Below are 26,998 nucleotides of genomic sequence, written 5' to 3'. Positions count from 1 at the left end.
ATTATGAAATGGAGTTTGATAAGGTTTTGTATTTAAAGCAGATATTCAGCCCCCCCCCCCCACCTTTTTTTTTTACCCCAGCTTACCTTGTGGCGGGTTCTTCACAGTTTGGATACTTTACCTACCGAGCGGATCCAGCGTTGTCCTGCCAGGATCGGCAGCCGCCGCTCAGGTCATGCCCCGCCATATTCGAGTGACATCTTTGGGAATCCGACTGGCTCCTCCGGGTAAAGCTGGCGGGCTTCCCAATGACGCACCCCTAGGCCCGTCCCCCTCTGTGAATGAAACACTAAGGCCTCCTGGAATTTGTGACATACATATGCCAGGAAGCACAGCGGGCACAGTACACGTCATTCGGCTAGGCCAAGGGTCTCCAAACTTTCTAAACAAAGGGCCAGTTTACAGCCCTTCAGGATTTAGGGGGAGCAGACTGTAGTCAGTGGGAGAAATAGTGCCTCATTATTGGTATCAGTGAGAAGAATATTGCCCCCTCTTTGATATCAGTGGGGGGGGAGAAATAGTGTCCCATCATTGGCATCAGTGGGGGGAGAAATAGTGCCCCGTCATTGGCGTCAGTGGGAGGAATAGTGCCCAGTCATTGGCGTCCGTGGGAGGAATAGTGCCCAGTCATTGGCGTCCGTGGGAGGAATAGTGCCCAGTCATTGGCGTCCGTGGGAGGAATAGTGCCCAGTCATTGGCGTCCGTGGGAGGAATAGTGCCCAGTCATTGGCGTCCGTGGGAGGAATAGTGCCCAGTCATTGGCGTCCGTGGGAGGAATAGTGCCCAGTCATTGGCGTCCGTGGGAGGAATAGTGCCCAGTCATTGGCGTCCGTGGGAGGAATAGTGCCCAGTCATTGGCGTCCGTGGGAGGAATAGTGCCCAGTCATTGGCGTCCGTGGGAGGAATAGTGCCCAGTCATTGGCGTCCGTGGGAGGAATAGTGCCCAGTCATTGGCGTCCGTGGGAGGAATAGTGCCCAGTCATTGGCGTCCGTGGGAGGAATAGTGCCCAGTCATTGGCGTCCGTGGGAGGAATAGTGCCCAGTCATTGGCGTCCGTGGGAGGAATAGTGCCCAGTCATTGGCGTCCGTGGGAGGAATAGTGCCCAGTCATTGGCGTCCGTGGGAGGAATAGTGCCCAGTCATTGGCGTCCGTGGGAGGAATAGTGCCCAGTCATTGGCGTCCGTGGGAGGAATAGTGCCCAGTCATTGGCGTCCGTGGGAGGAATAGTGCCCAGTCATTGGCGTCCGTGGGAGGAATAGTGCCCAGTCATTGGCGTCCGTGGGAGGAATAGTGCCCAGTCATTGGCGTCCGTGGGAGGAATAGTGCCCAGTCATTGGCGTCCGTGGGAGGAATAGTGCCCAGTCATTGGCGTCCGTGGGAGGAATAGTGCCCAGTCATTGGCGTCCGTGGGAGGAATAGTGCCCAGTCATTGGCGTCCGTGGGAGGAATAGTGCCCAGTCATTGGCGTCCGTGGGAGGAATAGTGCCCAGTCATTGGCGTCCGTGGGAGGAATAGTGCCCAGTCATTGGCGTCCGTGGGAGGAATAGTGCCCAGTCATTGGCGTCCGTGGGAGGAATAGTGCCCAGTCATTGGCGTCCGTGGGAGGAATAGTGCCCAGTCATTGGCGTCCGTGGGAGGAATAGTGCCCAGTCATTGGCGTCCGTGGGAGGAATAGTGCCCAGTCATTGGCGTCCGTGGGAGGAATAGTGCCCAGTCATTGGCGTCCGTGGGAGGAATAGTGCCCAGTCATTGGCGTCCGTGGGAGGAATAGTGCCCAGTCATTGGCGTCCGTGGGAGGAATAGTGCCCAGTCATTGGCGTCCGTGGGAGGAATAGTGCCCAGTCATTGGCGTCCGTGGGAGGAATAGTGCCCAGTCATTGGCGTCCGTGGGAGGAATAGTGCCCAGTCATTGGCGTCCGTGGGAGGAATAGTGCCCAGTCATTGGCGTCCGTGGGAGGAATAGTGCCCAGTCATTGGCGTCCGTGGGAGGAATAGTGCCCAGTCATTGGCGTCCGTGGGAGGAATAGTGCCCAGTCATTGGCGTCCGTGGGAGGAATAGTGCCCAGTCATTGGCGTCCGTGGGAGGAATAGTGCCCAGTCATTGGCGTCCGTGGGAGGAATAGTGCCCAGTCATTGGCGTCCGTGGGAGGAATAGTGCCCAGTCATTGGCGTCCGTGGGAGGAATAGTGCCCAGTCATTGGCGTCCGTGGAGGAATAGTGCCCAGTCATTGGCGTCCGTGGGAGGAATAGTGCCCAGTCATTGCGTCGTGGGAGGAATAGTGCCCAGTCATTGGCGTCCGTGGGAGGAATAGTGCCCAGTCATTGGCGTCCGTGGGAGGAATAGTGCCCAGTCATTGGCGTCCGTGGGAGGAATAGTGCCCAGTCATTGGCGTCCGTGGAGGAATAGTGCCCAGTCATTGGCGTCCGTGGGAGGAATAGTGCCCAGTCATTGGCGTCCGTGGAGGAATAGTGCCCAGTCATTGGCGTCCGTGGGAGGAATAGTGCCCAGTCATTGGCGTCCGTGGGAGGAATAGTGCCCAGTCATTGGCATCCGTGGGAGGAATAGTGCCCAGTCATTGGCGTCCGTGGGAGGAATAGTGCCCAGTCATTGGCGTCCGTGGGAGGAATAGTGCCCAGTCATTGGCGTCCGTGGGAGGAATAGTGCCCAGTCATTGGCGTCCGTGGGAGGAATAGTGCCCAGTCATTGGCGTCCGTGGGAGGAATAGTGCCCAGTCATTGGCGTCCGTGGGAGGAATAGTGCCCAGTCATTGGTGTCCGTGGGAATAGCGTCCCCTCATTGGTGTCAGTGGGAGGAATAGTGCCCCATCATTGGAATCGGTGGGAAGAATAGTGCCCCATTATTGGGGTCAGTGGGAATAGTGCCCCATCACCGGTGTCAGTGGGAGGAATAGTGCCCCATTATTGGTGTCAGTGGGAATAAACTATGCCCCAATATTGGGGTCAGTGGGAGGAATAGTGTCCCAAGGGCCAGATAAAAAGGCAAGTAAAGGGCCACATTGTGCCCCTGGGTCAATTTGGAGACTACTGGGCTAGGCAAATGACATGTATTAGAGGCAGTACTGAACCCCCCCCCCCCCATAAAAAGAAAAGCTGCTATACAGGTAGCAGAGTGGAGGAGGGGTGGACCAGATGGACTTTCAATTTATGGGTGAAGATCTGCTTTAGGATCTACTGATGGACACAGGAATTGAGAATCAGTCTGGTTATACTGCTGCCTACAGGAGGTAAGGACACTGGCAAAACGTACATTGTAAGCCAGCTCTTGTTTACCCCCACCTCTACCCAGCATGCCTCAGTCTTGTGAGCACGCAGTGCAGCAGTAAATAGAGCAGGGGTCTCAAACTGGTGGCCCTCCAGCTGTTGTGAAACTACAAGTCCCATCATGCCTCTGTCTGTGGGAGTCAAGTTTATAACTGTCAGCCTTGCAATGCCTCATGGGACTTGTAGTTTGGCAACAGCTGGAGGGCCGCCAGTTTGAGACCCCTGAAATAGAGGGACAGAACCCGTTTCTCTCATTGGACCTGAGGAAATTCTTTTTTTTTTTGTGTGCAGCGTAAAACCCAACAAAAACAAGAACCCACATAACTTAATTTCCCCTATTGTCTAAAAGATTTCAGAACCAACTGGGTTTTCCAAATGATGTCCAGCTGAGGGGTAAGCAACTGCCACTGATAGGACCAAGAACAACCTGCAACCCAGGACTGCCAGGAAGATGAATACCTAAATCTGGGCCAAAGAAGATGAAGTCTCCAAAGCAGAGAAGTCTGCCAACTACAGGAGGCTACTGGGGAGATCAACAGCCACTGACTGGACTAGTAACTACCTGGGTCTACCTGGGGCTGGGGGAGGAATCAAAAGCCAATGACCGGCACAGGAACTATCCAGGTGTACCAGGGGATCAACAGCCAAGGAGACAGGACCAGAAACTATCCAGGTCTACCAGGGGGATCAACAGCCAAGGAGACAGGACCAGAGACTACCCAGGCCTACCAGGGGGATCAACAGCCAAGGAGACAGGACCAGAGACTACCCAGGTCTACCAGGGGGATCAACAGCCAAGGAGACAGGACCAGAGACTACCCAGCTCTACTGGGGGGGGGGGGGGGGGGGGGATTGGGATCAAAAGCCAAGGAGACAGGACCAGACACTACCCAGGTCTACCAGGGGCATCAACAGCCAAGGACAGGGCCAGAGACTATCCAGGTCCACCAGGCGGATCAACAGCCAAGGACAGGGCCAGAGACTACCCAGAATTTCTCAATTGTCTAAAAGATTTCAGAACCAACTGGGTTTTCCAAATAATGTCCAGCTGAGGGGTGAGCAAAAGCCACCGATAGGACCAAGAACTACCTGCAACCCAGGACTGCCAGGAAGAGGAATAACTAAATCCAAAGAAGATGAAGTCTCCAAAGCAGGGAAGTCTGCCAACTACAGGAGGCTACTGGGGAGATCAACAGCCACTGACTGGACTAGTAACTACCCGGATCTACCTGGGGCTGGGGGAGGAATCAAAAGCCAATGACCGTCACAGGAACTACCTAGGTCTACCAGGGGGATCAACAGACAATGACAGGACCAGAGACTACCCAGGTCTACCAGGGGGATCAACAGCCAAGGAGACAGGACCAGAGACTACCCAGGTCTACCAGGGGGATCAACAGCCAAAAACAGCACCGGAGACTACCCAGGTCTATCAGAGGGCTCAACAGCCAATGACCAGGAACTCCCCAGGCCTACCAAGAGGATCAACAGCCAATGACTTGACCAAGAACTCCCCAGGTCTACTTGGGGGGGGGGGTGGGCAGGACAAAAAGTCGCTGCCAAGAAAAGTGAATCCACACCACCACTAGAGATGGAGAAAGCCAACTGTATAAACTTTGATTCTGTCGAGGTAGCAGATCCTGCCTATAGTAAAGGGGAACTCTACGTAAAACAAGGCCGGAGTGCTGCAAAGGCCACCATACACAAATAAAATCTCTCTAAATGTCAGAAATTACCTGTGAAAAATTCCCCGAACTCCTGCTCCAGCTTGGTGGCTTTATCGAACATCTTGAGTGCTTGTTCATACGTTTGCCTTCGGTTCATCTCCCTGAGAATAAATACATTGGAGAAGTCATTTATCTAATTTCCACATTTCTGACCATACGAGGGTGAGAGAGCCGATAAATCACCTTCTACAGCCCATGAGCAGAACCTGAACACTGATGGAGCTTTCATCAACGGAGATCTGAACCCAAATAGGTTGCTGCACATGGTCCTGGTCATGTCAGAAGGGTTTAACCACCCGCCATCCCTTTAGGCTGGGGTCTCAAACTGGTGGCCCTCCAGCTGTTGTGGAACTACAAGTCCCATCATGCCTCTGCCTATGGGTGTCATGCTCGAAACTGTCAGCCTTGCAATGCCTCATGGGAATTGTAGTTTCGCAACAGCTGGAGGGCCACCAGTTTGAAACCCCTGCTTTAAAGAGATCTGACGGGAAAGGGTCGGAGATCACAAACTTCCTGCCCAGGCCAATTTCCCAGGCCAATTTCCAGCTTTCAGCGCTCTCACACTTTGAATGACAATTACGAGGTCATGTAACACTGTACACATAGGACATTTAGATACATTTTTTGCACACAAATGGAGGTTTCTTTTGGTGGTATTTAACCACTTAAGGACCGAGCCTCTTTATGAGATTTGGTGTTTACAAATTAAAATCGTTTTTTTTTTTGCTAGGAAAATGACTCTAACACCCTAGAAAATAAAATGGCGGTCGTTGCAATACTTTCTGTCACACCGTATTTGCGCAGCGGTTTTACAAGGGCACTTTTTTTTTTTTTGGAAACTATACACTTTTTTAATTAAAGAATAAAACAGTAAAAAGTTAGCCCATTTTTTTTTTTTATATTGTGAAAGATAATGTTACGCCGAGTAAATTGATACCCAACATGTCACGCTTCAAAATTGCGCCCGCTCGTGGAACGGCGACAAACTTTTACCCTTATAAATCTCCATAGGCCACGTTTAAAAAAAAAAAAAAACTCTACAGGTTGCATGTTTTGAACTAGAACGTCCATGTAAGCCGGAGGGCGTTGCCTGGATGAAGCTGGGCTGAAGCCACTTTCATTAGCCTGACACTTGATGCTGAGAGAGGGCGGTCTTTTTCCCTACCGGCAACCATTTGTGGGAATCCCCGGAGTTAGGGATGGGTAACCAGGCGTATCGCCCAAAACTTTCTCCATTTATGTACTATATGATGTGGTGCATCTAAAAGCAGTGGTCTCCAAACTGCAGCCCTTTGCTAGCCTTTATCTGGCCCTTGGGGCGCCATACCCACCCAGGGCTAGCAACCCCGGGGCGCCATACCCACCCAGGGCTAGCAACCCCGGGGCGCCATACCCACCCAAGACTAGCAAGTCCGGGGAGCACCAACAATGGGGCACTATTCATCCTCCTACTGACCACAGGCGCCAAGTAATGGACCACCAACCCTAATGCTGGGCCCGGGACATTTTCTACCCCCCCCCCCAAGCCACAATCCTGCATCCCTAAAGTCCAAAGAACAGTAAAATGTTTGATATGTTTCAGTATTTGCATATAATGACAGAATTTAGGAGAGAAAAGCGTGAGGAGCGGCCACTTACATGAGTGCGTCTACTGATTTTGGTTTGATAAAAATAGCGATTGGGAAGAGTTGTGCTTGCTGCAATCGTTTGATCGCATTCCCAGAGACATCCAGAATGCAATGTTTACCCTGCAAAAAATTTTTAAAAAGTTGTCGTTAGACGGCGGAGCTCACAATCATCTGTCCGTTATGGATGACTTTTCACCACGGTTCACTTACCCTTTCAGCCACCGCGCGCACCGATTGGATGCTCGTGCCGTACAGGTTGTCATTGAACTGCCCGGCTTCTATGAATTTGTTATCCTGGATGTCCTTCTCCATCTGCTCCCGGGAAGAGACAAAGTGATAGTCCTGACCGTCCATCTCGTTCTCCCGCCGGGGCCGTGTAGTGTCTGCAGAGAGAGACTCTATAAGAATGGGGGAGTGATGAGTGAGGGATGGGGGTACAGATGTGCTATGAAAAGTTTACATCTCCCCCTGTCTGCTGTTCACGAGGACATTAACAACTTAGGGGACACCACCACCCCCACTTTCTGACACTTGTTTACAAGTAAAAATCTGTATGTTTTGCTTGAAAATGACATAAAAATTGTATTTTTTTTTGGGGGGGGGGGGGGGGATGAATTTAAAAAGCAAAAACAAACAAAAAAACACACAACAGTAAAGTTAGCTCAATTTTTTTGCATAAATGTGAAAGATGATGTTACGCCGAGTAAATAGATACCTAACATGTCACACTTTAAAATTGCGCACACTTGTGGAAAGGCGACAAAACTATAATACTTTAAAATCTCCATAGGCGACGCTTTAAAAACGTCTTTACAAGTTACCAGTTTGGAGTTGGGGGGGGTCTAGCGCTAGAATTATCGCTCTTATATGTGCTTTGAACACCGTTTATATATGTGGGCGCGACTTACGTATGCGTTCGCTTCTTCTGGCGAACTCGGAGGGTTGGAGCACTTAAAAAAAAAAAAAAAAAATTTCTTATTTTACATTTTTTATTTTTACACCGTCCCTTTAATTTTTTTTTGTGGTGACTTTTATTCCTATTACAAAGAATATAAACATCGCTTGTAATATAAATAAGAGATGATAGGTCCAATTTATGGGGAGATCTGGGGTGAAAAAGACCTCAGATCTCTCATTTACTTTAAGCACTGATTCGCACTAGCGCGATGCGGGAACTGGCGTGATTCCGGCATCCCATAAGACTCGCAGGCAGATTGTACCTCCCTATGTGAACAGCTGCGGGTGTCAATAGAAAGTTAATGACACCCGCAGATCGGTTGGCATATCGCAGTGTGACCTGTCAAATGGTGTAGGATCCGATTCCAGTGTAAACCCCAAAAAATTAAAAAAAAGTTCTTTTGGTGCAAATGCGATGCGAATTTAGCCATACAATCTGCATGGCTGAATTGGCATCACATAGACATTGCATGTGATCTGCGGTGCAAATCACATGGCATGTCGGAGAGCACACCAGTATGAACCCAGAAGAAAAAAAAAAAAAAAAAAAAAAGCCCTAGAACAGAAAAGGACGTCAGATGTCGCTCCGGTCCTCCAAGGGCATAGAGCACAGTGAGGGTCATCTTGCCCTCACTCAGCTCGGTTCAGGGCTCTGGCCAGTTCAGAAACCACCGGGAAGCGGCAGTAGGGGGGGGGGAATCAATTCTCCTGCCACCTATAAAAGTGATCCCGTCGCGAATCCTAAAAAATATAAATATAATATAATATATATCTATCTGTATCTATATCCATCCCAATTTTTTTTTTTTTTGTATAATATGAAAGATGTTACGCAGAGTAAAAATGCGCACACTCATAGAATTGGGGCCAGACTGATACTTAAACGCCATACTAAACTCTTTAAACATTTCTACAGGTTACCAGTTTACAGTTACAGAGGAGATGTAGCGCTAGAATTATTGCTCTCGCTCTACCGATCACAGCGATACCTCACATGTGTGGTGTGAGCGCCATTTACATATGTGGGCGTGACCTTTGTATGCATTCCATGAGGGGGGGGGAAGATGGGCGCATGACATTTTTTTTGGTTTCAGATTTGTTTATTTTATTCCTTCTTATTATTAAGATAACATTTTTTGATCACTTTTATTGCTGTCGCAGGTAATGTAAACTTCACTTGCGATAATACAGCATGACAGGTCCTCTTTAAGCAGAGGTCTGGGGTCTAAAAGATCACAAATCTCTTCTCTACCCTTAAAAGCAAAAAATAAATAAATAAATAAATAAATAAATATATATAATTTTTTTTTAATCAGGGGAAAATCGTGGGTGTTTTACACCGATCCCCGCTGACTGTGAGGAGAGGAGCGAGCGCCGCCCACATACACAAAGCCAAGTGCACACGGCTAGGCTCAGCTCCACTCACAGTCACACCAAGTCCCACCATTGGACCTGTTTTATGTCCATCATAGGCGCAGGACTGCGCGAGGAGCAGAGCATAGCCGAGTACACTTGGCTTTGTGTATGTCGGCAGCGCTCGCTCCTCTCCTATCAAAGGAGATTGCACCGATTTTAAATACCGTAATCAACCTGCAATGATGCTCAAGGCTGCAGATGGACACTGATAAGGCTGCATTGATGGGCATTTAAATGTAATTTTTTTCCTTAAACTTCCCTCCTAAACTTGGGGTGCGCGTCATACGCCGATAAATACGAATATATATATATTATATATATATATATATATATATATATATATATATATATATATATATATATATATATATATATATATATATATATATAGAGAGAGAGAGAGATAGAGAGAGAGAGATAGAGAGAGATAGAGAGAGAGAGAGAGAGAGAGAGAGAGAGAGAGAGAGAGATACACACACAGCTTGTATAACGGTGTAAATTTGCTGTCCCCTCAAAATAACTCAACACACAGCCATTAATGTCTAAACCGCTGGCAACAAAAGTCAGTACACCCCTAAGTGAAAATCTCCAAATTGGGCCCAAAGTGTCAATATTTTGTGTGGCCTCCATTATTTTCCAGCACTGCCTTAACCCTCTTGGGCATGGAGGTCACCAGAGCTTCACAGGTTGTCACTGGAGTCCTCTTCCCCTCCTCCATGATGACATCACAGAGCTGGTGGATGTTAGAGACCATGCGCTCCTCCACCTTCCGTTTGAGGATGTCCCACAGATGATCAATAGGGTTTAGGTCTGGAGACATGCTTGGCCAGTCCATCACCTTTACCCTCAGCTTCTTTAGCAAGGCAGTGGTGGTCTTGGAGGTGTGTTTGGGGTGGTTATCATGTTGGAATACTGCCCTGCGGTCCAGTCTCTGAAGGGAGGGGATCATGCTCTGCTTCAGTATATCACAGTACATGTTGGCATTCATGGTCCCCTCAATGATCTGTAGCTCCCCAGTGCCGGCAGCACTCATGCAGCCCCAGACCATGACACTCCCACCACCACAAGCTGTACACTCACTACACATTGTAGCAAAGTGTCATTTACACACACACATATACGCTTTTTTTTAAAGCAAAAAGTAACAACCCATGTTCACATTGCCTGAGAACCAGAAGTGATATCATGACGTCACTCTGGTCCTCCAAGGGCATAGAGATGAGCGGCTGCCATCTTGCCATCGCTCATCTCTATGGCAAGCCAGCGCCCGATGGCATCCCAGGCTCACAGATCAGTAAGTTAAGCCCAGAAAGCACTGTGAAGTAGTGGGGAGGGAAGGAATTCTCCACAGTGATCACCTTTATCATCAGAAAGTCCAACGCCTAAGGGAAAAGAAAACACCAGGGTTGTGGCAGCTAGCTGCAGCCATCACCCTGGTAAAGATGAGTTCAGGTGTGGTCGCAACCCGCACGTGCAGAGCCCGCCAGGAAGACGACACTGCACAGCGCTAATCACAAGCAGCGAGACATTTCTTGATCTCTGCAGCTGCGGATGTCTCACTGCCTGCGATTAGCGCTGTGCCGACTTCCTGGCGGGGCTCTGCACGTGCAGGTTGGGACCACGCCTGAGCTCATCCCTACACCCCGGTATTTAACGTAAAACAAAATGACGCAAGTGGTTAAAGAACAAAATCAATAGACTCACGTGGGACACAAGATCCAAATTTGTGGGGGAACTCGGAGATGAGGTCGTCGTTTACCCGATCTTTCAGGGGGCCCAGAATGATGACAGGTCTGGCGTAATGAACTAAAAAGGAAATAAATTTAATTCAACCCGTCAGGACAGCAGATAAAAAAAAAAAAAAAAAAAAAAAAAAAAAAAAACACCACAAACACATAACAATATTGACAATTAACAGAACATGATCAGAACAGAAGACGATGAATATTCTGCCCTGTATATGGAGATACTTACTCTCTTGTCGAATGACGGGCTCATAGGATAGAATAGTGTCTTCCTGTCCCTCTGTAAAGAAAAAAAGGACCCGGGATCAGAGGAATGATCGAAGAGAGAAGCAACAAAGAACAAACATCCAACAAAACACGACTTACTGGAGCTGCTCTCACTGTCACTGGTGTTTGATGTCACGGCCTCTGCAAGATAACAAAATTACCAGTCAGTAGGTGGTAGCCGGGGCAACCACTGACACACCGCACACACAGAGCATGAAGGGCTGGGGGGGTCATTATATGTCACACACACACACAAACACTCAGCAGTACAGGCGCCAAGTCGCAGTGATTCCCCTCTTATTACTGACACTGAGTGACAGTGTGATGGAAAAACAGGCCGGGCGTGCCATCTGGCTGCATAACCAGCCCAGGTTTCTGGAGGGAAAGCACCGTGCCTGAGCTGCATGTACTGCACTGTTTACTCATATGGTTAATAAAAATAAAAAAAATGTAACATGAAATCCCAACAGAAAATTTAGTATAAAAAATCAGCTAAATACATCCCAGATGCATCAAAAGAAAAAAAAAAAGAAAAAAAAAAAAAAAATCTGTATGAAGCTTAGTTGATTTCTTTAGCCACAGCCTAGGCGGTCCCTTGCCAGCATTCTAAAGAGAAGAGCCTTTGTCCAACACATTATCTGCTACGTCAGAGCTATAGCTAACCAATCAGAAGGCAGAATGAGCTTTAGTGATTTCAGAGCTATAGGTCTGACTCAGCAGAGGGTGTATGTTGGACCTCTGCTTCCTATGTGGAAGCAGTGGCCTCCCTGCAGAGGTCCAACACCCCCCCTGTCGAAGAGCTATAAAACTCTCCAATCCTAAGGCAGAATGAGCTTTACCGATTTCAGAGCTAGAGGGTGTGTGTTGGACCTCTGCAGGGAGGCCACTGCTTCCACATAGAGAGGAGAGGTCCAACACACCCTCTGCCAAGTTTGACCCATAGCTCTGAAATCAGTAAAGCTCATTCTGCCTTCTGATTGGTGAGCTTATAGCGCTGACTCGGCAGAGGGTGTGTTGGACCTCTGCTCTCTGTGTGAAAGCAGTGGCCTCTCTACAGAGGTCCAACACACCCTCTAGCTCTGAAATCGATAAAGATCATTCTGTCTTCTGATTGGCGAGCTGTAGCTCAGTGGAGGGCGTTTTGGACCTCTGTAATGAGGCCACCGTTTCCACTTAGAGAGCAAAGGCCCTTTTGTGCAGAATGCCGGCAGGGGACAGGCTTTTCTACATATGCTGTGGCTGCTTTAAAAAAAAAAAAAAATTAAAATAAAACCAACCATAAGACTTGAAGCACATTTACTTTTGATACGGATGGAATATATTTAGGTGATAAATACTTCTGCAGAAATCCAGCAGACGCTGTCCTGACAGCAGTGACCCCAAAGTCCTTTAACGTTACAAGGAGGGGAAAAGACATGCCACAAAGTGGGGGGCTTTCCTGCCCACACCCCCGAGAGGACAGGACAAGGTTCAAGCAGACAACCATGGTGTAAGATGAGTGTCCCATCCCCCCCAAACTGAGGGACTTACTCAGACTCTTTGATCCATAATAATCGTCACTTAAGCCCGGGAAATCCTGATATTACCGAGACAGAAGAGAGGAGAAAGATAGACAGTGAGAGACAGCCAACCAGAGACCAGGAAGAGGAACAGAATAGTCACCCATCATCATCAAAACCCAAAATTTATTATAGTACAGGAGGGGAGCAGAGTGGAGGGGGGAATTAGCGGGGAATTTAGAAGTTTTTACAATTATACACCATGGAATGGAAAAAGAACACAGAGGACACAGAAAAAGCAGTGCGGAAAATTAAAATAAAAACCAACCTCTCCACCTGAGGTACAGATTTCTAAACGAATGGACCCCACTGGCATCATTTAGCTAAATTCCTAAAAGCTATACGGCATTACATTGGTATCTGTTCAGAGATCTGTGTCATCCTGCCACCCTATTACACCATGCACAAATACATAAAGATGACTTAGGCCAGTGATGGTGAACCTTGGCACCCCAGATGTTTTGGAACTACATTTCCTATGATGTTCAACTACACTGCAGTATGCATGAGCATCATGGGAAATGTAGTTCCAAAACACCTGGAGTGACAAGGTTCGCCATCACTGGCCTAGGCTATAAGAAGATTGCCAAGACCTTGAAACTGAGCTGCAGCATGGTGGCCAAGACCATACAGCGGTATAACAGGACAGGTTCCACTCAGAACAGGCCTCGCCATGGTCCACCAAAGAAGTTGAGGTCACGTGATCAGCGTCATATCCAGAGGTTGTCTTTAGGAAATAGACGTATGAGTGCTGCCAGCATTGCTGCAGAGGTTGTAGGGGTGGGGGGGGTCAGCCTGTCAGTGCTCAGACCATACGTCGCACACTGCATCAAATTGGTCTGCATGGCTGTCATCCCAGAAGGAAGCCTCTTCTAAAGATGATGTACAAGAAAGTCCGCAAACAGTTTGCTGAAGACACGCAGACTAAGGACATGGATTACTGGAACCATGTCCTGTGGTCTGATGAGACCAAGATAAACTTATTGGGTTCAGATGGCGACAAGCGTGTGTGGCGGCAACCAGGTGAGGAGGACAAAGACAAGTGCGTCTTGTCTACAGTCAAGCATGGTGGTGGGAGTGTCATGGTCTGGGGCTGCATGAGTGCTGCCGGCACTGGGGGGCTACAGATCATTGAGGGAACAATGAATGCCAACATGTACTGTGACATACTGAAGCAGAGCATGATCCCTTCCCTTCAGAGACTGGACCGCAGGGCAGTATTCCAACATGATAACCACCCCAAACACACCTCCAAGACCACCACTGCCTTGATAAAGAAGCTGAGGGTAAAGGTGATGGACTGGCCAAGCATGTCTCCAGACCTAAACCCTATTGATCATCTGTGGGACATCCTCAAGCGGAAGGCGGAGAAGCGCAAGGTCTCCAACATCCACCAGCTCCGTGATGTCGTCATGGAGGAGGGGAAGAGGACTCCAGTGACAACCTGTGAAGCTCTGGTGACCTCCATGCCCAAGAGGGTTAAGGCAGTGCTGGAAAATAATGGGGGCCACACAAAATATTGACACTTTGGACCCAATTTGGAGATTTTCACTTAGGGGTGTACTGACTTTTGTTGCCAGCGGTTTAGACATTAATGGCTGTGTGTTGAGTTATTTTGAGGGGACAGCAAATTTACACTGTTATACAAGCTGTACACTCACTACTTTACATTGTAGACAAGTGTCATTTCTTCAGTGTTGTCACATGAAAAGATTTACACAAATGTGACTGATGGGGTGTACTTACTTTTGTCAGATACTGAGATATAGATATCTATATCTATTACACACATACATATATACTGCGGGTTTCAGGATCAAACAGGATGAGACTTTCATTTCTCCTCCCAGTCGTCCTTTAATTATGACGGAGAGGTGATCCTATCTGTGTAATGGAGAGGAAGTTATCTTCTCCCCATTACTATCCAGCATTCCCACAGATCAGGAAACCAGTTCTAGAAACCAGTTATAATTGGTCTTCCCAATATAAAGACAAAACATTACAGAGCTAAAGGAGGAGGTGGCCTGGGAGGACTGGTTGTGGTCTCTGTACCCGTCCACAGCATGATCCTCTCAGATGTTAACCACTTCACCTCCGGAAGATTGTCAGCAACATTTCCCCCTTCCCGACAATATTTTTTACTTTCTGCTATAAAACAAATCCAATAAAATAATAATAAAAAGAAAAAAAAAACAACCCAAAAAACGTCCTCATAAATTTAGGCCAGTATGTATTCAGGATCAGACCTTTGTTCTGCCGGTGGACATCAAGTCAGCAGTAACCGCCGCTGGGCTCCAGCCGTGTGTGTGATCAGTGGCGGCGTGCATGAGTGCGCCCTACCCTGAAGACCCGGATCACACACAGTATAATCTGGCGCACAGGTGCTGCCCTGTAGCAGTAAAACGGCTATGGGGCGGAGCTGAAGTGGTCAAATATGACACACGATATTAAAAACGGGAACATGTATCCAAATATACAGAAATGTAAAAGCAAATATTAAAAAAAGTGTATCGATAAAGTGATAAAATCTGATAAATATTTGTCAAAATACAATTTCCCAGAGATAGAACAACAAGCTGATCCAGGTAATTTGTTTTTATATTTGTGTATATTTGCAGAGATATGGCCTCAAACACCCCTCCCCCACACTGTGAGCTACAAAATAGCTAAGATCTTAAGGGAAAAAAATGCCCCTTACATTGGTGGTTAGTAGAACGAGTGATGGTCAGAATGCAGACAGCTAATAAGGTCAATGTCCTGGAGCTGGCCTTGCCAAGTGGCATTTGCTCTGGAACTATGGAGGCACATCAGCCACAGCTCATGTAACCCTTAAGCAACCTCTGGATGGTGTAGGGCAGCCATTCTCTACCAAAGCTCATGGAACCCTTAGCAACCTCTGAAGGAACCCTGGTAGAGAATGGCTGCCCGAAACCATCCACAGCTCATGGAACCCTAAGCAACCTCTGGAGAAACCCTGGTAGCAAATGGCTGCCCGAAACCATCCACAGCTCATGGAACCCCAAGCAATCTCTGGAGGAACCCTGGTAGAGAATGGCTGCCGGAAACCATCCACAGCTCATGGAACCCTTAACCTCTGGAGGTACCCTGGTAGAGAATGGCTGCCTTACACCATCCACAGCTCATGGAACCCTAAGCAACCTCTGGAGGAACCCTGGTAGAGAATGGCAGCCTTACACCATCCACAGCTCATGGAACCCTAAGCAACCTCTGGAAGAACCCTAAGCAACCTCTGGGAGAACCCTAAGCAACCTCTGGGAGAACCCTAAGCAACCTCTGGAGGAACCCTAAGCAACCTCTGGAGGAACCCTAAGCAACCTCTGGAGGAACCCTAAGCAACCTCTGGAGGAACCCTAAGAAACCTCTGGGAGGAACCCTAAGAAACCTCTGGGAGGAACCCTAAGAAACCTCTGGGAGGAACCCTAAGAAACCTCTGGAGGAACTGGTACACCACGGATTGTCCGATCTGCAAAGACCTCAAACATTCGACTTGCTGAATTTCTTCTGGCAAGCCAACCCTACTGCTCTACAAACGTGTCACTCGCTCCTCTCTCACTAGTCTAGTATAAAGTGTGAGGAAAACTGCGACCTCTACTCTTACTTACGTGCGTTGTTGGTCTCCGGAACAAGGCTCTTGTAAAACGGAAACTTGCGGGACAGCCGAAAACTCTTTTTACGCTTGGATTTGATGGACTGCGGTAGATGGCGGAAGGCACAGAGAAATGGGCAACGGGGGACACAACGCCACAAATGTAGAAATGAAGAAGGTGATGGAGGAGGAAAAAAAAGGAAACAAAAACAAAAAAACACAACATGGGTTTACAAGGCATGCAAAAAAAAAAAAAAAACCAAACATAAGCGGTGAGTGTGATGAACGGAGAGGGCGAGGATTAACATGAAATGTGGGACAACTTCATCAAGCATGATCAGCGGCAGGTCACCTACATCCCACCTGTTGGAGGCTATACATTGTTACATTCCTCAGATGATTCCTATTGCTCCCTGAGCTGTGATCCTCATCAAAGGCTCCGATAGATTTCTCCACTCATCTCTCCTTATTGTACAGTAGAAGGATGAAAACACCGGCACACCGGGGGGGTCCAATGAGATTTCTGATCAGCCATAACCTTGCGACCACAAGTAAAAGTGAATACCATTGATTATCTGGACATCTGAAAGTGGGTGGGATATATTGGGCAGCAAGTGAACATCTTGTCCCCGAAGTTGCTGTCCATCGCAATTTGTTGTGTATGGGGGATGTGTAGCCGCAGACCGGTCAGGGTATCCATGCTGACCTGTGTCCACAGCCGAAAGTGCCTACAATGGGCATGCGAGCATCAGAACTGGACCAAGCAATGGAAAAAGGTGGCCTGGTCTGACGAATCCAAGAAAGGTTTGAGGAACATAAGTTTGAGGTGCTGATTTGGCCTCCAAATTCTCCAGATCGCCATCCAATCGAGCATCTGTGGGATTTTCCCTCTAAAAACAAATCCGATCCATGGAGGCCCCACCCTCCCAACTTACAGGACTTAAAGATCTGCTGCTGATGGCTACAGAACTGGAGCACGGGGCAACGGAAGGTGGTGGCCTGGTCTGATGGATCACATGGATGGCCAGGTGCGTCACTTACCTGGGGAAGAGATGGATGGGAAAAAGAGAAGCCGGCAGGGGCAGTCTAATGCTTTGACCAATGATCTGCTGGGACACACCTTGGCTCCTGCAATTTATGAGGATGTGACACCTACCTAAAAACATTGTTGGTGACCAAGTCCACCTGATCATGAAAAACGGTATTCCCTGATGGCAGTGGCCTCTCAGCAGGATAATGTGCCCTGCCACACTGCAAACATGGTTCAAGAATGGTTTGAGGAACACAACAACTACGCGGGTGAGGTGTTGACTTGGGCCTTCAAATTTCAATCAAGTAACTGTGGGATGTGCTGGAGGAACAGATCTGATCCATGGAAGCCCCACCTCACAGGACTTAAAGGAACTGCTACCGACGGCTTGGCGTACCGTTAGAGGTCTAATGGGGTTCATGCCTTAACCAAGTCAGAAAAGGGGGACCTACTCCATATTAGGTGGGTGGTCATAAAATGTTATGGCTGATCGGTGTATATTTCTGATTTGCATATTCGCGGTCACTAGGTCATCCTGCAGAAGAGACCCCGTGAGGTTCCAATTACTGTGTAAAATCCTCTTTGGAGTGCCGGTGACTTTTCCTCCTTTCACTGTAGTTTTGTATGGCGCCATATATTGTACCCTCTCGCTACATCGGTCAAAAACAAAGAATCTGTGAATGGAGCCTGAAGGAGTTCAGTATCGGGGCGACATTTGCTGGAGCGGCAGTGACCACAGTTGCTATGGCACAGTTGCTATGGCATAGTTACCTGCTAACATGTGACTACAAAACATTTTCTGTTCCTCTGTGAATATTCCCCCCCCCCCCCCCCCCCATACCCGGGGAGCCCAGAAATACGTTCTCTCTCAGCGTGGTTCTTATACTCACTCTGTTGGACTCCAAGCCGGAGCGGCCGTGGAATTTGACAGTTTTCAGTCTCGCTCGCTCCTTTTTCTCGACCCTGAAAAACAACAAGCGGACAGTTCTATTAGGAGGAGTACGTAGGGGGCTGCGAGAACACGAGAATGAAATGTGACAAATCTATCGCAGCCCGCTGTCAGGTGATGTCACAGAGCCTGTGCAGGCTGGGGGAAGATTGTGACCATATGGTCAGGATACACCCAGGAGCATTGTGTGTATATAAGGCAGCAGTGTGATCCAGGGGGCCAGAGAGGCGGAGCATTGTGTGTATAAGGCAGCAGTGTGATCCAGGGGGCCAGAGAGGCGGAGCATTGTGCGTATAAGGCAGCAGTGTGATCCGGGGGGGCCAGAGAGGCGGAGCATTGTGTGTATAAAGTAGCAGTGTGATCCGGGGGGCCAGAGAGGCGGAGCATTGTGTGTATAAAGCAGCAGTGTGATCCGGGGGGCCAGAGAGGCGGAGCATTGTGTGTATAAAGCAGCAGTGTGATCCGGGGGGCCAGAGAGGCGGAGCATTGTGTGTATAAGGCAGCAGTGTGATCCAGGGGGCCAGAGAGGCGGAGCATTGTGCGTATAAGGCAGCAGTGTGATCCGGGGGGGCCAGAGAGGCGGAGCATTGTGTGTATAAAGTAGCAGTGTGATCCGGGGGGCCAGAGAGGCGGAGCATTGTGTGTATAAAGCAGCAGTGTGATCCGGGGGGCCAGAGAGGCGGAGCATTGTGTGTATAAAGCAGCAGTGTGATCCGGGGGGCCAGAGAGGCGAAGCATTGTGTGTATAAAGCAGCAGTGAGATACGGGGGGCCAGAGAAGCGGAGCATTGTGTGTATAAAGCAGTGTGATCCGGGGTGCCAGAGAGGCGGAGCATTGTGTGTATAAAGCAGCAGTGAGATCCGGGGGGCCAGAGAAGCGGAGCATTGTGCGTATAAAGCAGCAGTGTGATCCGGGGGGCCAGAGAGGCGGAGCATTGTGCGTATAAGGCAGCAGTGAGATCCGGGGGGCCAGAGAGGCGGAGCATTGTGCGTATAAGGCAGCAGTGTGATCCGGGGGGCCAGAGAGGCGGAGCATTGTGTGTATAAGGCAGCAGTGAGATCCGGGGGGCCAGAGAAGCGGAGCATTGTGTGTATAAAGCAGCAGTGTGATCCGGGGGGGCCAGAGAGGCGGAGCATTGTGTGTATAAGGCAGCAGTGAGATCCGGGGGGCCAGAGAGGCGGAGCATTGTGTATAAGACGACAGCAGTATGATCCGGGGGGGGGGGGGGGGGGAGGGCAGAGAGGCAGAGCATTGTGTGTATAAGGCAGCAGTGTGATCCGGGGGGGGGAGAGGGGCAGAGCATTGTGTGTATAAGGCAGCAGTGTGATCCGGGGGGGGGGGGGGGGGGGGAGAGGGGCGGAGCATTGTGTGTATAAGGCAGCAGTGAGATCCGGGGGGCCAGAGAAGCGGAGCATTGTGTATAAGACGACAGCAGTATGATCCAGGGGGAGAGGGGCAGAGCATTGTGTGTATAAGGCAGTAGTGTGATCCGGGGGGGGGGGGGGGGGGGGGGGCAGAGAGGCAGAGCATTGTGTGTATAAGGCAGCAGTGTGATCCGGGGGGGGGGGGGGGATTTGGGAGGAGGGCAGAGAGGCAGAGCATTGTGTGTATAAGGCAGTAGTGTGATCCGGGGGGGGGTGGGGGCAGAGAGGCAGAGCATTGTGTGTATAAGGCAGCAGTGTGATCGGGGGGGGGGGGGCAGAGAGGCAGAGCATTGTGTGTATAAGGCAGCAGTGTGATCCGGGGGGGGAGAGGGGCAGAGCATTGTGTGTATAAGACAGCAGTTTTATCCGGGGGGGAGGAGGCAGAGCATTGTATGTATAAGGGAACAGTGTGATCCAGAGGGGGGGGGGGGGGGGAGGCAGAGCATTGCATGTATAAGGGAACAGTGTGATCCAGAGGGGGGGGGGGGGGGGGGGGGGAGGCAGAGCATTGCATGTATAAGGCAGCAGTGTGATCCAGAGGGAGGGGGGCACTGGGCAGAGACACAGAGAATTGTCAAGTACCCCCAACAGGCCATGTTTTCAGGTTTTCCTTTACTTTGCACAGCTGCTTTAAAGCAATATGAGCTATTTTATCTAAGGGAAGTTCCCAAAACATGGCCCGCTGGGGGTACTTGAGGACTGGGGTTGAGAATCACTGGTCTAAGGCATGTGAAATTCAGCTTTGTGGTCCACGGGATTCAAAATTATGAGTTTAGTGGTCCTGGGAGGTCTGAAAGGTTGGCGACCACCGAGATAAATAGCAATAGTAAAAAAGGACAGGATATTATCAGCTCACAAGGTTTCTGGCAGGATCAACAGGTTCTTTTTTTGCACTGTACAGATATAAACAAAACACATTCAATGGTATATTTAACAGATGAAAAGGGAGCAAATTTTCAGTAGTTTAGGAAGTTAGACTGGGACGGTCACATTTTAATGCCCCCCCCTCCCCTCAGGCCCTGAGATTACCCGCATTACCTGTGTAGCTCTTATACACAACTAGAACATTGCTAAAAGCCAGGATAGGGCGATGTCTGGTCACATGATTTTAGATAACTAAAAGTTATATGTACAGTGATCCTCACCACAAAGCCTACAGGTGTATGAAGGGGGGGGGCACTACTGAGCATGCAACACGTGGCTCCGCATCAGATAAAATCCCTTTTTACCTCTTTTTACTGGGGATGACGCCGATCTGCTCGCTCTCCCCGTGCGGAGTGACCAGCCTGGCCTGCCACCATTCGTCATCGGAGGCATTGATCACATGCAGGATGTCCCCGTAGGAGAAGCTCAGGCCCTGGCTCGGTAGGCAGCTGTCCCGGGAGCGATCGTAGTCAAAGAGCGCCCTGTTTAAAAAGAGGGAGAAGAAGATCGATAGAGAAATGGTGAGAATTCACAAATACCGGGCCTCATATTTCATGGTCATATTTCCCTCCCACACTAACACAGATTAAAACCAGTGTAACCAGTTCAAAGAAAAACTGAAAGCAATGATAAAACGTAAAACCCGCATAAAAAAAAAAAAAAATTTGCAACAATGACACATAAACCAGTCATTCTTCCCTATATTAATACACAGGTGATCTATGATCCCTAGTTCACACCAGTGCGGCTTTGAAGTCGTGTTATTTCAGAGCCCAACAACAGTGCGGTTTCATGTGTGGCTTGCTGACGTCAGTGCGACTTCATTCAACAGATGTCAATGCAAGTCTCAGGGGTTCCACTGTCGCAAATGAGGTGCAACTTGAACTGTCAAGTCTGACTGGTGTGAACCGGGGCTTAAAGGTTCATTTCCACCATCCTCTGTCTCAAACATTTTACAGCATAATTCATGTGTCTCATTATTTTCTCTTTATAGTCTGTACTATACTACTAGTCCCCCCCAATAAAGCTAAATTTTTCCTCAGTTTAGGCCGCTATGTATTCTTCTACATATTTTTGGTAAAAAAAAAATATAAAAAAATAAAATAAAATCGCAATAAGCATATATTGATTGGTCTGCGCAAAAGTTATAGCATCTACAAAATAGGGGATAGATTAATAGCATTTTTATTATTATTATTATTTTTTTTTTTACTAGTAATGGCGGCGATCTGCGATTTTTATCGTGACTGACATTACGGCGGACAATTTTGACACATTTTTGGAACCACTGGCATTTATACAGCGATCAGTGCGATTAAGAAAGCATCGATTACTGTAAAAATGTTACTGGCAGTGAAGGGGTTAACGAAGTTCCCTGGGAGGTGATTCTAACTGAAGGGGGGAGGGGACTGACTAGAGGAAGTGACGGATCGTGGTTCCTAGCTAATAAGAACACACGATCTGTCACTCCTGTCAGAACAGGGAAGCGTTTGTTTACACACACTCACTCGTCCCTGTTCTGCGTCTCCTGCTCACGATCGCTCGTGGCCGGCGGTCTTCGCGACCGTCGGCCACGAGCATTGGCAACCCCCCGCTGTGCAGCAGGCGTGCGCCTGCTATCCGGACCCCGCGAGCCAACGTACAGCTACGTGGTTTCGGGCAGGGGAGCCAACCTGCTGCAGTATAGCTGGTCCGGAATCGGTTAAAACGAAGCCCTCCAGCCACGTGTCGTCACCGCTGACGGGGCTTCCATCTTCACCAGGTCTTCCCTTCCGTGTCCGTGGGCTCTGGTGGTGTGAATGGCAGCGCCATGATAACGTCACTGCCACGATAAGCATGCGGGAGTCACGGAGCTCTGAAGTGACAGCAGGGGGGGCGGGGGGGGGGGTGACTCCTTTCAGAGCGCATTGGGCCAGTGACGTCACCGGGTGCCGCTTCGCTGGAATATTTCCTGTAGGTTTATTTTACCTCCAGATAAGCCTCATTATAATCTTACCTGTAGGTAAAACTAGCAAAAAAAGTTTAAAGTGGAACTTTTGTTCTTTCTTGTTGTTTTATCTTTGGATAGTAAAACTTTTTTTTTTTTTTTTGCCTGTAAATCCCTTCTACAGCCCACTTCCTGTTTGTCTGGTCATTAGCCTAGGCTTATGACATCAGACACAGCTCTCTCTCTCTCGTGAGAGTTTGCCAGGAAGTAACAGGAGATGAGTCATAAGAGGGCCAATGAGAGCTGGAGGTGTGAACAGGCAGACGCTTCAGCTGCCCACAGTTAAGATGGCTGCAGCCAGACTCAGTGGAGGGAGATTTCTGCAGCATATTTGGCAAGTACAGAATCCCAGTATATATATATAAAATAATATGCAAAGTGGTTGGAGGGAAGCTTCAGAATGGCAAAGATGTTTTTTTTTTTATTACAGATTATGTGAGCAGACTGCAGTTCCTTTTTAAATTTCCTCTGCAAATCTTTTTGCACATTCTGATACAAAGTTACCTCTGAGACTCGCACATCATAAAAAAATCAAATAAAAATAAAATCTGCGATGAACGTACCGGACGTAGAGAGACCTCTTCTCACTGGTGCGCAAAGAGCCGGATCCGGAGCTCATACTGCTGTTCATCATCTGCTCTCTCAAGTCATGGATCTTTGACTCAAACCGGCTGTACTCTGTGAGGGGAGGAAAGAAGAAAGCTGAGAAAAGCAGATATACAAAGTACTGACACTATATCCACCTAAAGGTTACATTTATATGTAGCACTCGTCTTCCCTGACGTTTATAAACGCACCCTGGTAGACACGTTCTAACACTAACCAAACAAACCACTTGGAAACCATGTGTCCGGCGCCCTGCATGTAGATTAGGGGCCGGGGGCATAGGTTAGGGGGGCGTCGCCCCTACACCCTGTGTGGACAGGCTGTCACTGTGTGTCTGTCAGGGGCAGTGGGCGGCGTCAGTAGGGCAGTGGGCGGCGTCAGCAGGGCAGTGGGCGGCGTCAGCAGGGCAGCGTCAGCAGGGCAGCGGGCGGCCTCAGAGTAGAGATTGGAGGCAGTAGTTTATATTTATTATTTCATCTTTTTCCCTTTTTTGACAATTTTATTTTTTTATTCCTTTTTAACAATATTTCTTTAAAACATTTTATTTTATTACAATTTTTTTTTAGGCGCCTAGTCGGGGGGGCTTTGGTGAAATATTAGGGGTCTAAACATACCCTCCAATGTCTAATTTTTGATATATAAAAAAAAAAAAAAAAAAAAAAAAAAAGGGACTTAGTCCAGCGAGATTCCCCCCGTCCCTTTCTCTGAAGTCTCAGCTGCACTGCACAGGGAATGGATGGGAAGTGCTCTGTGCTGAGCGGCTTTCTGTTTCATTCACAAACGGAAGCATAGTAAACAGTTTACTATGCTTCAGTTATGAATGAACACAGCGAGCGATCGGTATCAATCAGTCACGGTGTTCATTCAGAAAAGGAAGAGGACAGTAATATTTACCGGCCTCTTCTCCTCTCTCCTTTCTGAAACGATGGGGGAGGGGCGGGACCAGAGGAGAATACAGGGGGGATCGGGGCAGCAGAAGGAAGAGGGACAGGAGGGGGTGGCATGTATTGGTATTGATCCCCTGCAGTCTATAGGGTAAGAAATCCTGGAATTTGCTTTCACCGTACCAATCTTACCGTCCTGATAGAGAGATATACACAAACACTGTATATAGGAAGGCCGATTGTTTCCTCAGAGCAAACATCTGCTGCTGAGAAGAGTGGCCACTCCCTAACATTCCACCTCATACAATATAAATGCCGTCTTCTCTATCATAAAAAGCTTCTATTAAAAGGGCATTTAATAGGCAGAAAGGAGGAGGAGAGACTCTGCGGTGAGAAGTACCCGAGAGCGAGCGAATCTTCTCCCCATTACCATACATGGTCCATCATCTCCCATCTATATATATACAGCAAGAGCTGCGGGGCCCCTACAGGTTTACATTACCGGCAGGCGCTGCTTATGGCAGCTCAACATAAAAACGAACAATCGCTGAGAGTCCCCCACATAGGATCTCCTGTATAGTCTGTCATACCCAACGTGACACCAGGCGGCACAACGCCTTCATAGACCGACTAATACCGTACTGTATACCATTCATTCCTAGGGGGGCATTCTACCTAGAAGGGTCCATCCCTGGATGGCAAAGAGTCGGGGGGGGGGGGGGGGGGTGCCAAATATTGCAGCGGAAGACTTGTATAACCCTTTCCCTGTCACATGGGGGACAAGAATGTTTTGGTGACAGGTGAATGACAGGTTCTCTTCAATAAGAAATCAGGAGCCTAAAAAGAGACCCCCCCCCATGAAACGCAGCCTGCGCTCCATTACCTTCTTCTCCACCTTCCACATCATTATCAGCAAGGGGGAGATCGGTGAACGAATGTTCTCTTCATCTCCCTCCCATTCTACCTGCTACACTATCCACTGCTCCACTGACACCCGCCCCCCCGCCACAGCACAGGGGGAGAGCGCAACCCGCCCCCCGCCACAAGCGCAGGGAGAGTGCAACCCGCCGCTGCCCCCCCCCCCCCCCGCCACTGTGCAGGGAGAGAGAGAGAAACGCGCCCCTACCACAATGAAGGGGAAGAGCGCGACCCGACCCAGCGCAGGAGGAGAGCGCAATGCCACCCCCCCCCCGCCACAGCGCAACCCACCCCCCACCACAGGACAGGGAGAGAGCGCAACCCGCCACAGAGTGCGCAACCCGCCACAGCGCAGGGAAGAGAGCGCAACCCGCCCCCCGCCACAGCGCAGGGAGAGAGCGCAACCCGCCGCAGCGCGAGAGAGCGCAACCCGCCGCAGCGCGAGAGAGCGCAACCCGCCGCAGCGCGAGAGAGCGCAACCCGCCGCAGCGCGAGAGAGCGCAACCCGCCGCAGCGCAAGAGAGCTCAACCCGCCGCAGCGCGAGAGAGCGCAACCCGCCGCAGCGCAGGGAGAGAGAGCAACCCCCCGCCGCAGCGCAGGGAGAGAGAGCAACCCCCCGCCGCAGCGCAGGGAGAGAGAGCAACCCCCCCCGCCGCAGCGCAGGAGGAGAGCGCAATGCCACCCCCCCCCCGCCACAGCGCAACCCACCCCCACCACAGGACAGGGAGAGAGCGCAACCCGCCACAGAGTGCGCAACCCGCCACAGCGCAGGGAGAGAGCGCAACCCGCCCCCCCGCCACAGCGCAGGGAGAGAGCGCAACCCGCCGCAGCGAGAGAGAGCGCAACCCGCCGCAGCGCGAGAGAGCGCAACCCGCCGCAGCGCGAGAGAGCGCAACCCGCCGCAGCGCGAGAGAGAGAGAGCAACCCCCCGCCGCAGCGCAGGGAGAGAGAGCAACCCCCCGCCGCAGCGCAGGAGAGAGAGCAACCCCCCGCGCAGCGCAGGGAGAGAGAGCAACCCCCCCGCCGCAGCGCAGGGAGAGAGAGCAACCCCCCCGCCGCAGCGCAGGGAGAGAGAGCACCCCCCCCGCCGCAGCGCAGGGAGAGAGAGCAACCCCCCCCCCGCCGCAGCGCAGGGAGAGAGAGCAACCCCCCCCCCGCCGCAGCGCAGGGAGAGAGAGCAACCCCCCCCGCCGCAGCGCAGGGAGAGAGAGCAACCCCCCCGCCGCAGCGCAGGGAGAGAGAGCAACCCCCCCCCCGCCGCAGGGAGAGAGCGCAACCCGCCCCCCGCCGCAGGGAGAGAGCGCAACCCGCCCCCCGCCGCAGGGAGAGAGCGCAACCCGCCCCCCGCCGCAGGGAGAGAGCGCAACCCGCCCCCCGCCGCAGGGAGAGAGCGCAACCCGCCCCAGGGAGAGAGCGCAACCCGCCCCCCGCCGCAGGGAGAGAGCGCAACCCGCCGCTGCCCCCCCCGCCACTGTGCAGGGAGAGAGAGAGAGAGAGAAACGCGCCCCTACCACAATGAAGGGGAAGAGCGCGACCCGACCCAGCGCAGGAGGAGAGCGCAATCCCACCCCCCCGCAACAGCGCAACCCACCCCCCACCACAGGACAGGGAGAGAGCGCAACCCGCCACAGAGTGCGCAACCCGCCCCAGCGCAGGGAGAGAGAGCGCAACCCGCCCCAGCGCAGGGAGAGAGAGCGCAACCCGCCCCAGCGCAGGGAGAGAGAGCGCAACCCGCCCCAGCGCAGGGAGAGAGAGCGCAAACCCGCCCCAGCGCAGGGAGAGAGAGCGCAACCCCCCGCCGCAGCGCAGGGAGAGAGAGCGCAACCCCCCGCCGCCCCGCCGCAGCGCAGGGAGAGAGCGCGCAACCCCCCGCCGCAGCGCAGGGAGAGAGCGCGCAACCCCCCGCCGCAGCGCAGGGAGAGAGCGCGCAACCCCCCGCCGCAGCGCAGGGAGAGAGCGCGCAACCCCCCGCCGCAGCGCAGGGAGAGAGCGCGCAACCCCCCGCCGCAGCGCAGGGAGAGAGCGCGCAACCCCCCGCCGCAGCGCAGGGAGAGAGCGCGCAACCCCCCGCCGCAGCGCAGGGAGA

General features: G+C 50.6%; 1 protein-coding gene across 3 annotated transcripts in view; it reads right to left on the bottom strand.

Moving 5' to 3' along the window:
* LOC141108829 (disks large homolog 3-like) overlaps positions 1–26,998 on the bottom strand; it is a 150,458-nt gene that overhangs the window by 309 nt on the left and 123,151 nt on the right. Inside the window, exons 12-21 of one of the 3 annotated variants that reach the window (XM_073600786.1) lie at positions 23,067–23,181; positions 20,822–20,998; positions 18,110–18,182; positions 12,554–12,599; positions 11,123–11,164; positions 10,986–11,036; positions 10,716–10,817; positions 6,849–7,036; positions 6,649–6,758; positions 5,020–5,111 (exon numbers count right to left, since the gene is read on the bottom strand). In XM_073600786.1, coding sequence (XP_073456887.1) covers positions 5,020–5,111; positions 6,649–6,758; positions 6,849–7,036; positions 10,716–10,817; positions 10,986–11,036; positions 11,123–11,164; positions 12,554–12,599; positions 18,110–18,182; positions 20,822–20,998; positions 23,067–23,181 — 996 coding nt within the window. Of the gene's footprint in view, positions 1–5,019; positions 5,112–6,648; positions 6,759–6,848; positions 7,037–10,715; positions 10,818–10,985; positions 11,037–11,122; positions 11,165–12,553; positions 12,600–16,205; positions 16,294–18,109; positions 18,183–20,821; positions 20,999–23,066; positions 23,182–26,998 lie in introns of all 3 variants that reach the window. The other 2 variants (XM_073600788.1, XM_073600785.1) reach the window with 2 other exon arrangements.

The sequence above is a fragment of the Aquarana catesbeiana genome, linkage group LG09 (genome assembly GCF_042186555.1).
Source record: "Aquarana catesbeiana isolate 2022-GZ linkage group LG09, ASM4218655v1, whole genome shotgun sequence".
Taxonomy (NCBI): Eukaryota; Metazoa; Chordata; class Amphibia; order Anura; family Ranidae; genus Aquarana; species Aquarana catesbeiana.
The sequence above is the reverse complement of the archived record's forward strand: the minus strand, read 5'-3'. Positions and strand labels throughout refer to the sequence as shown.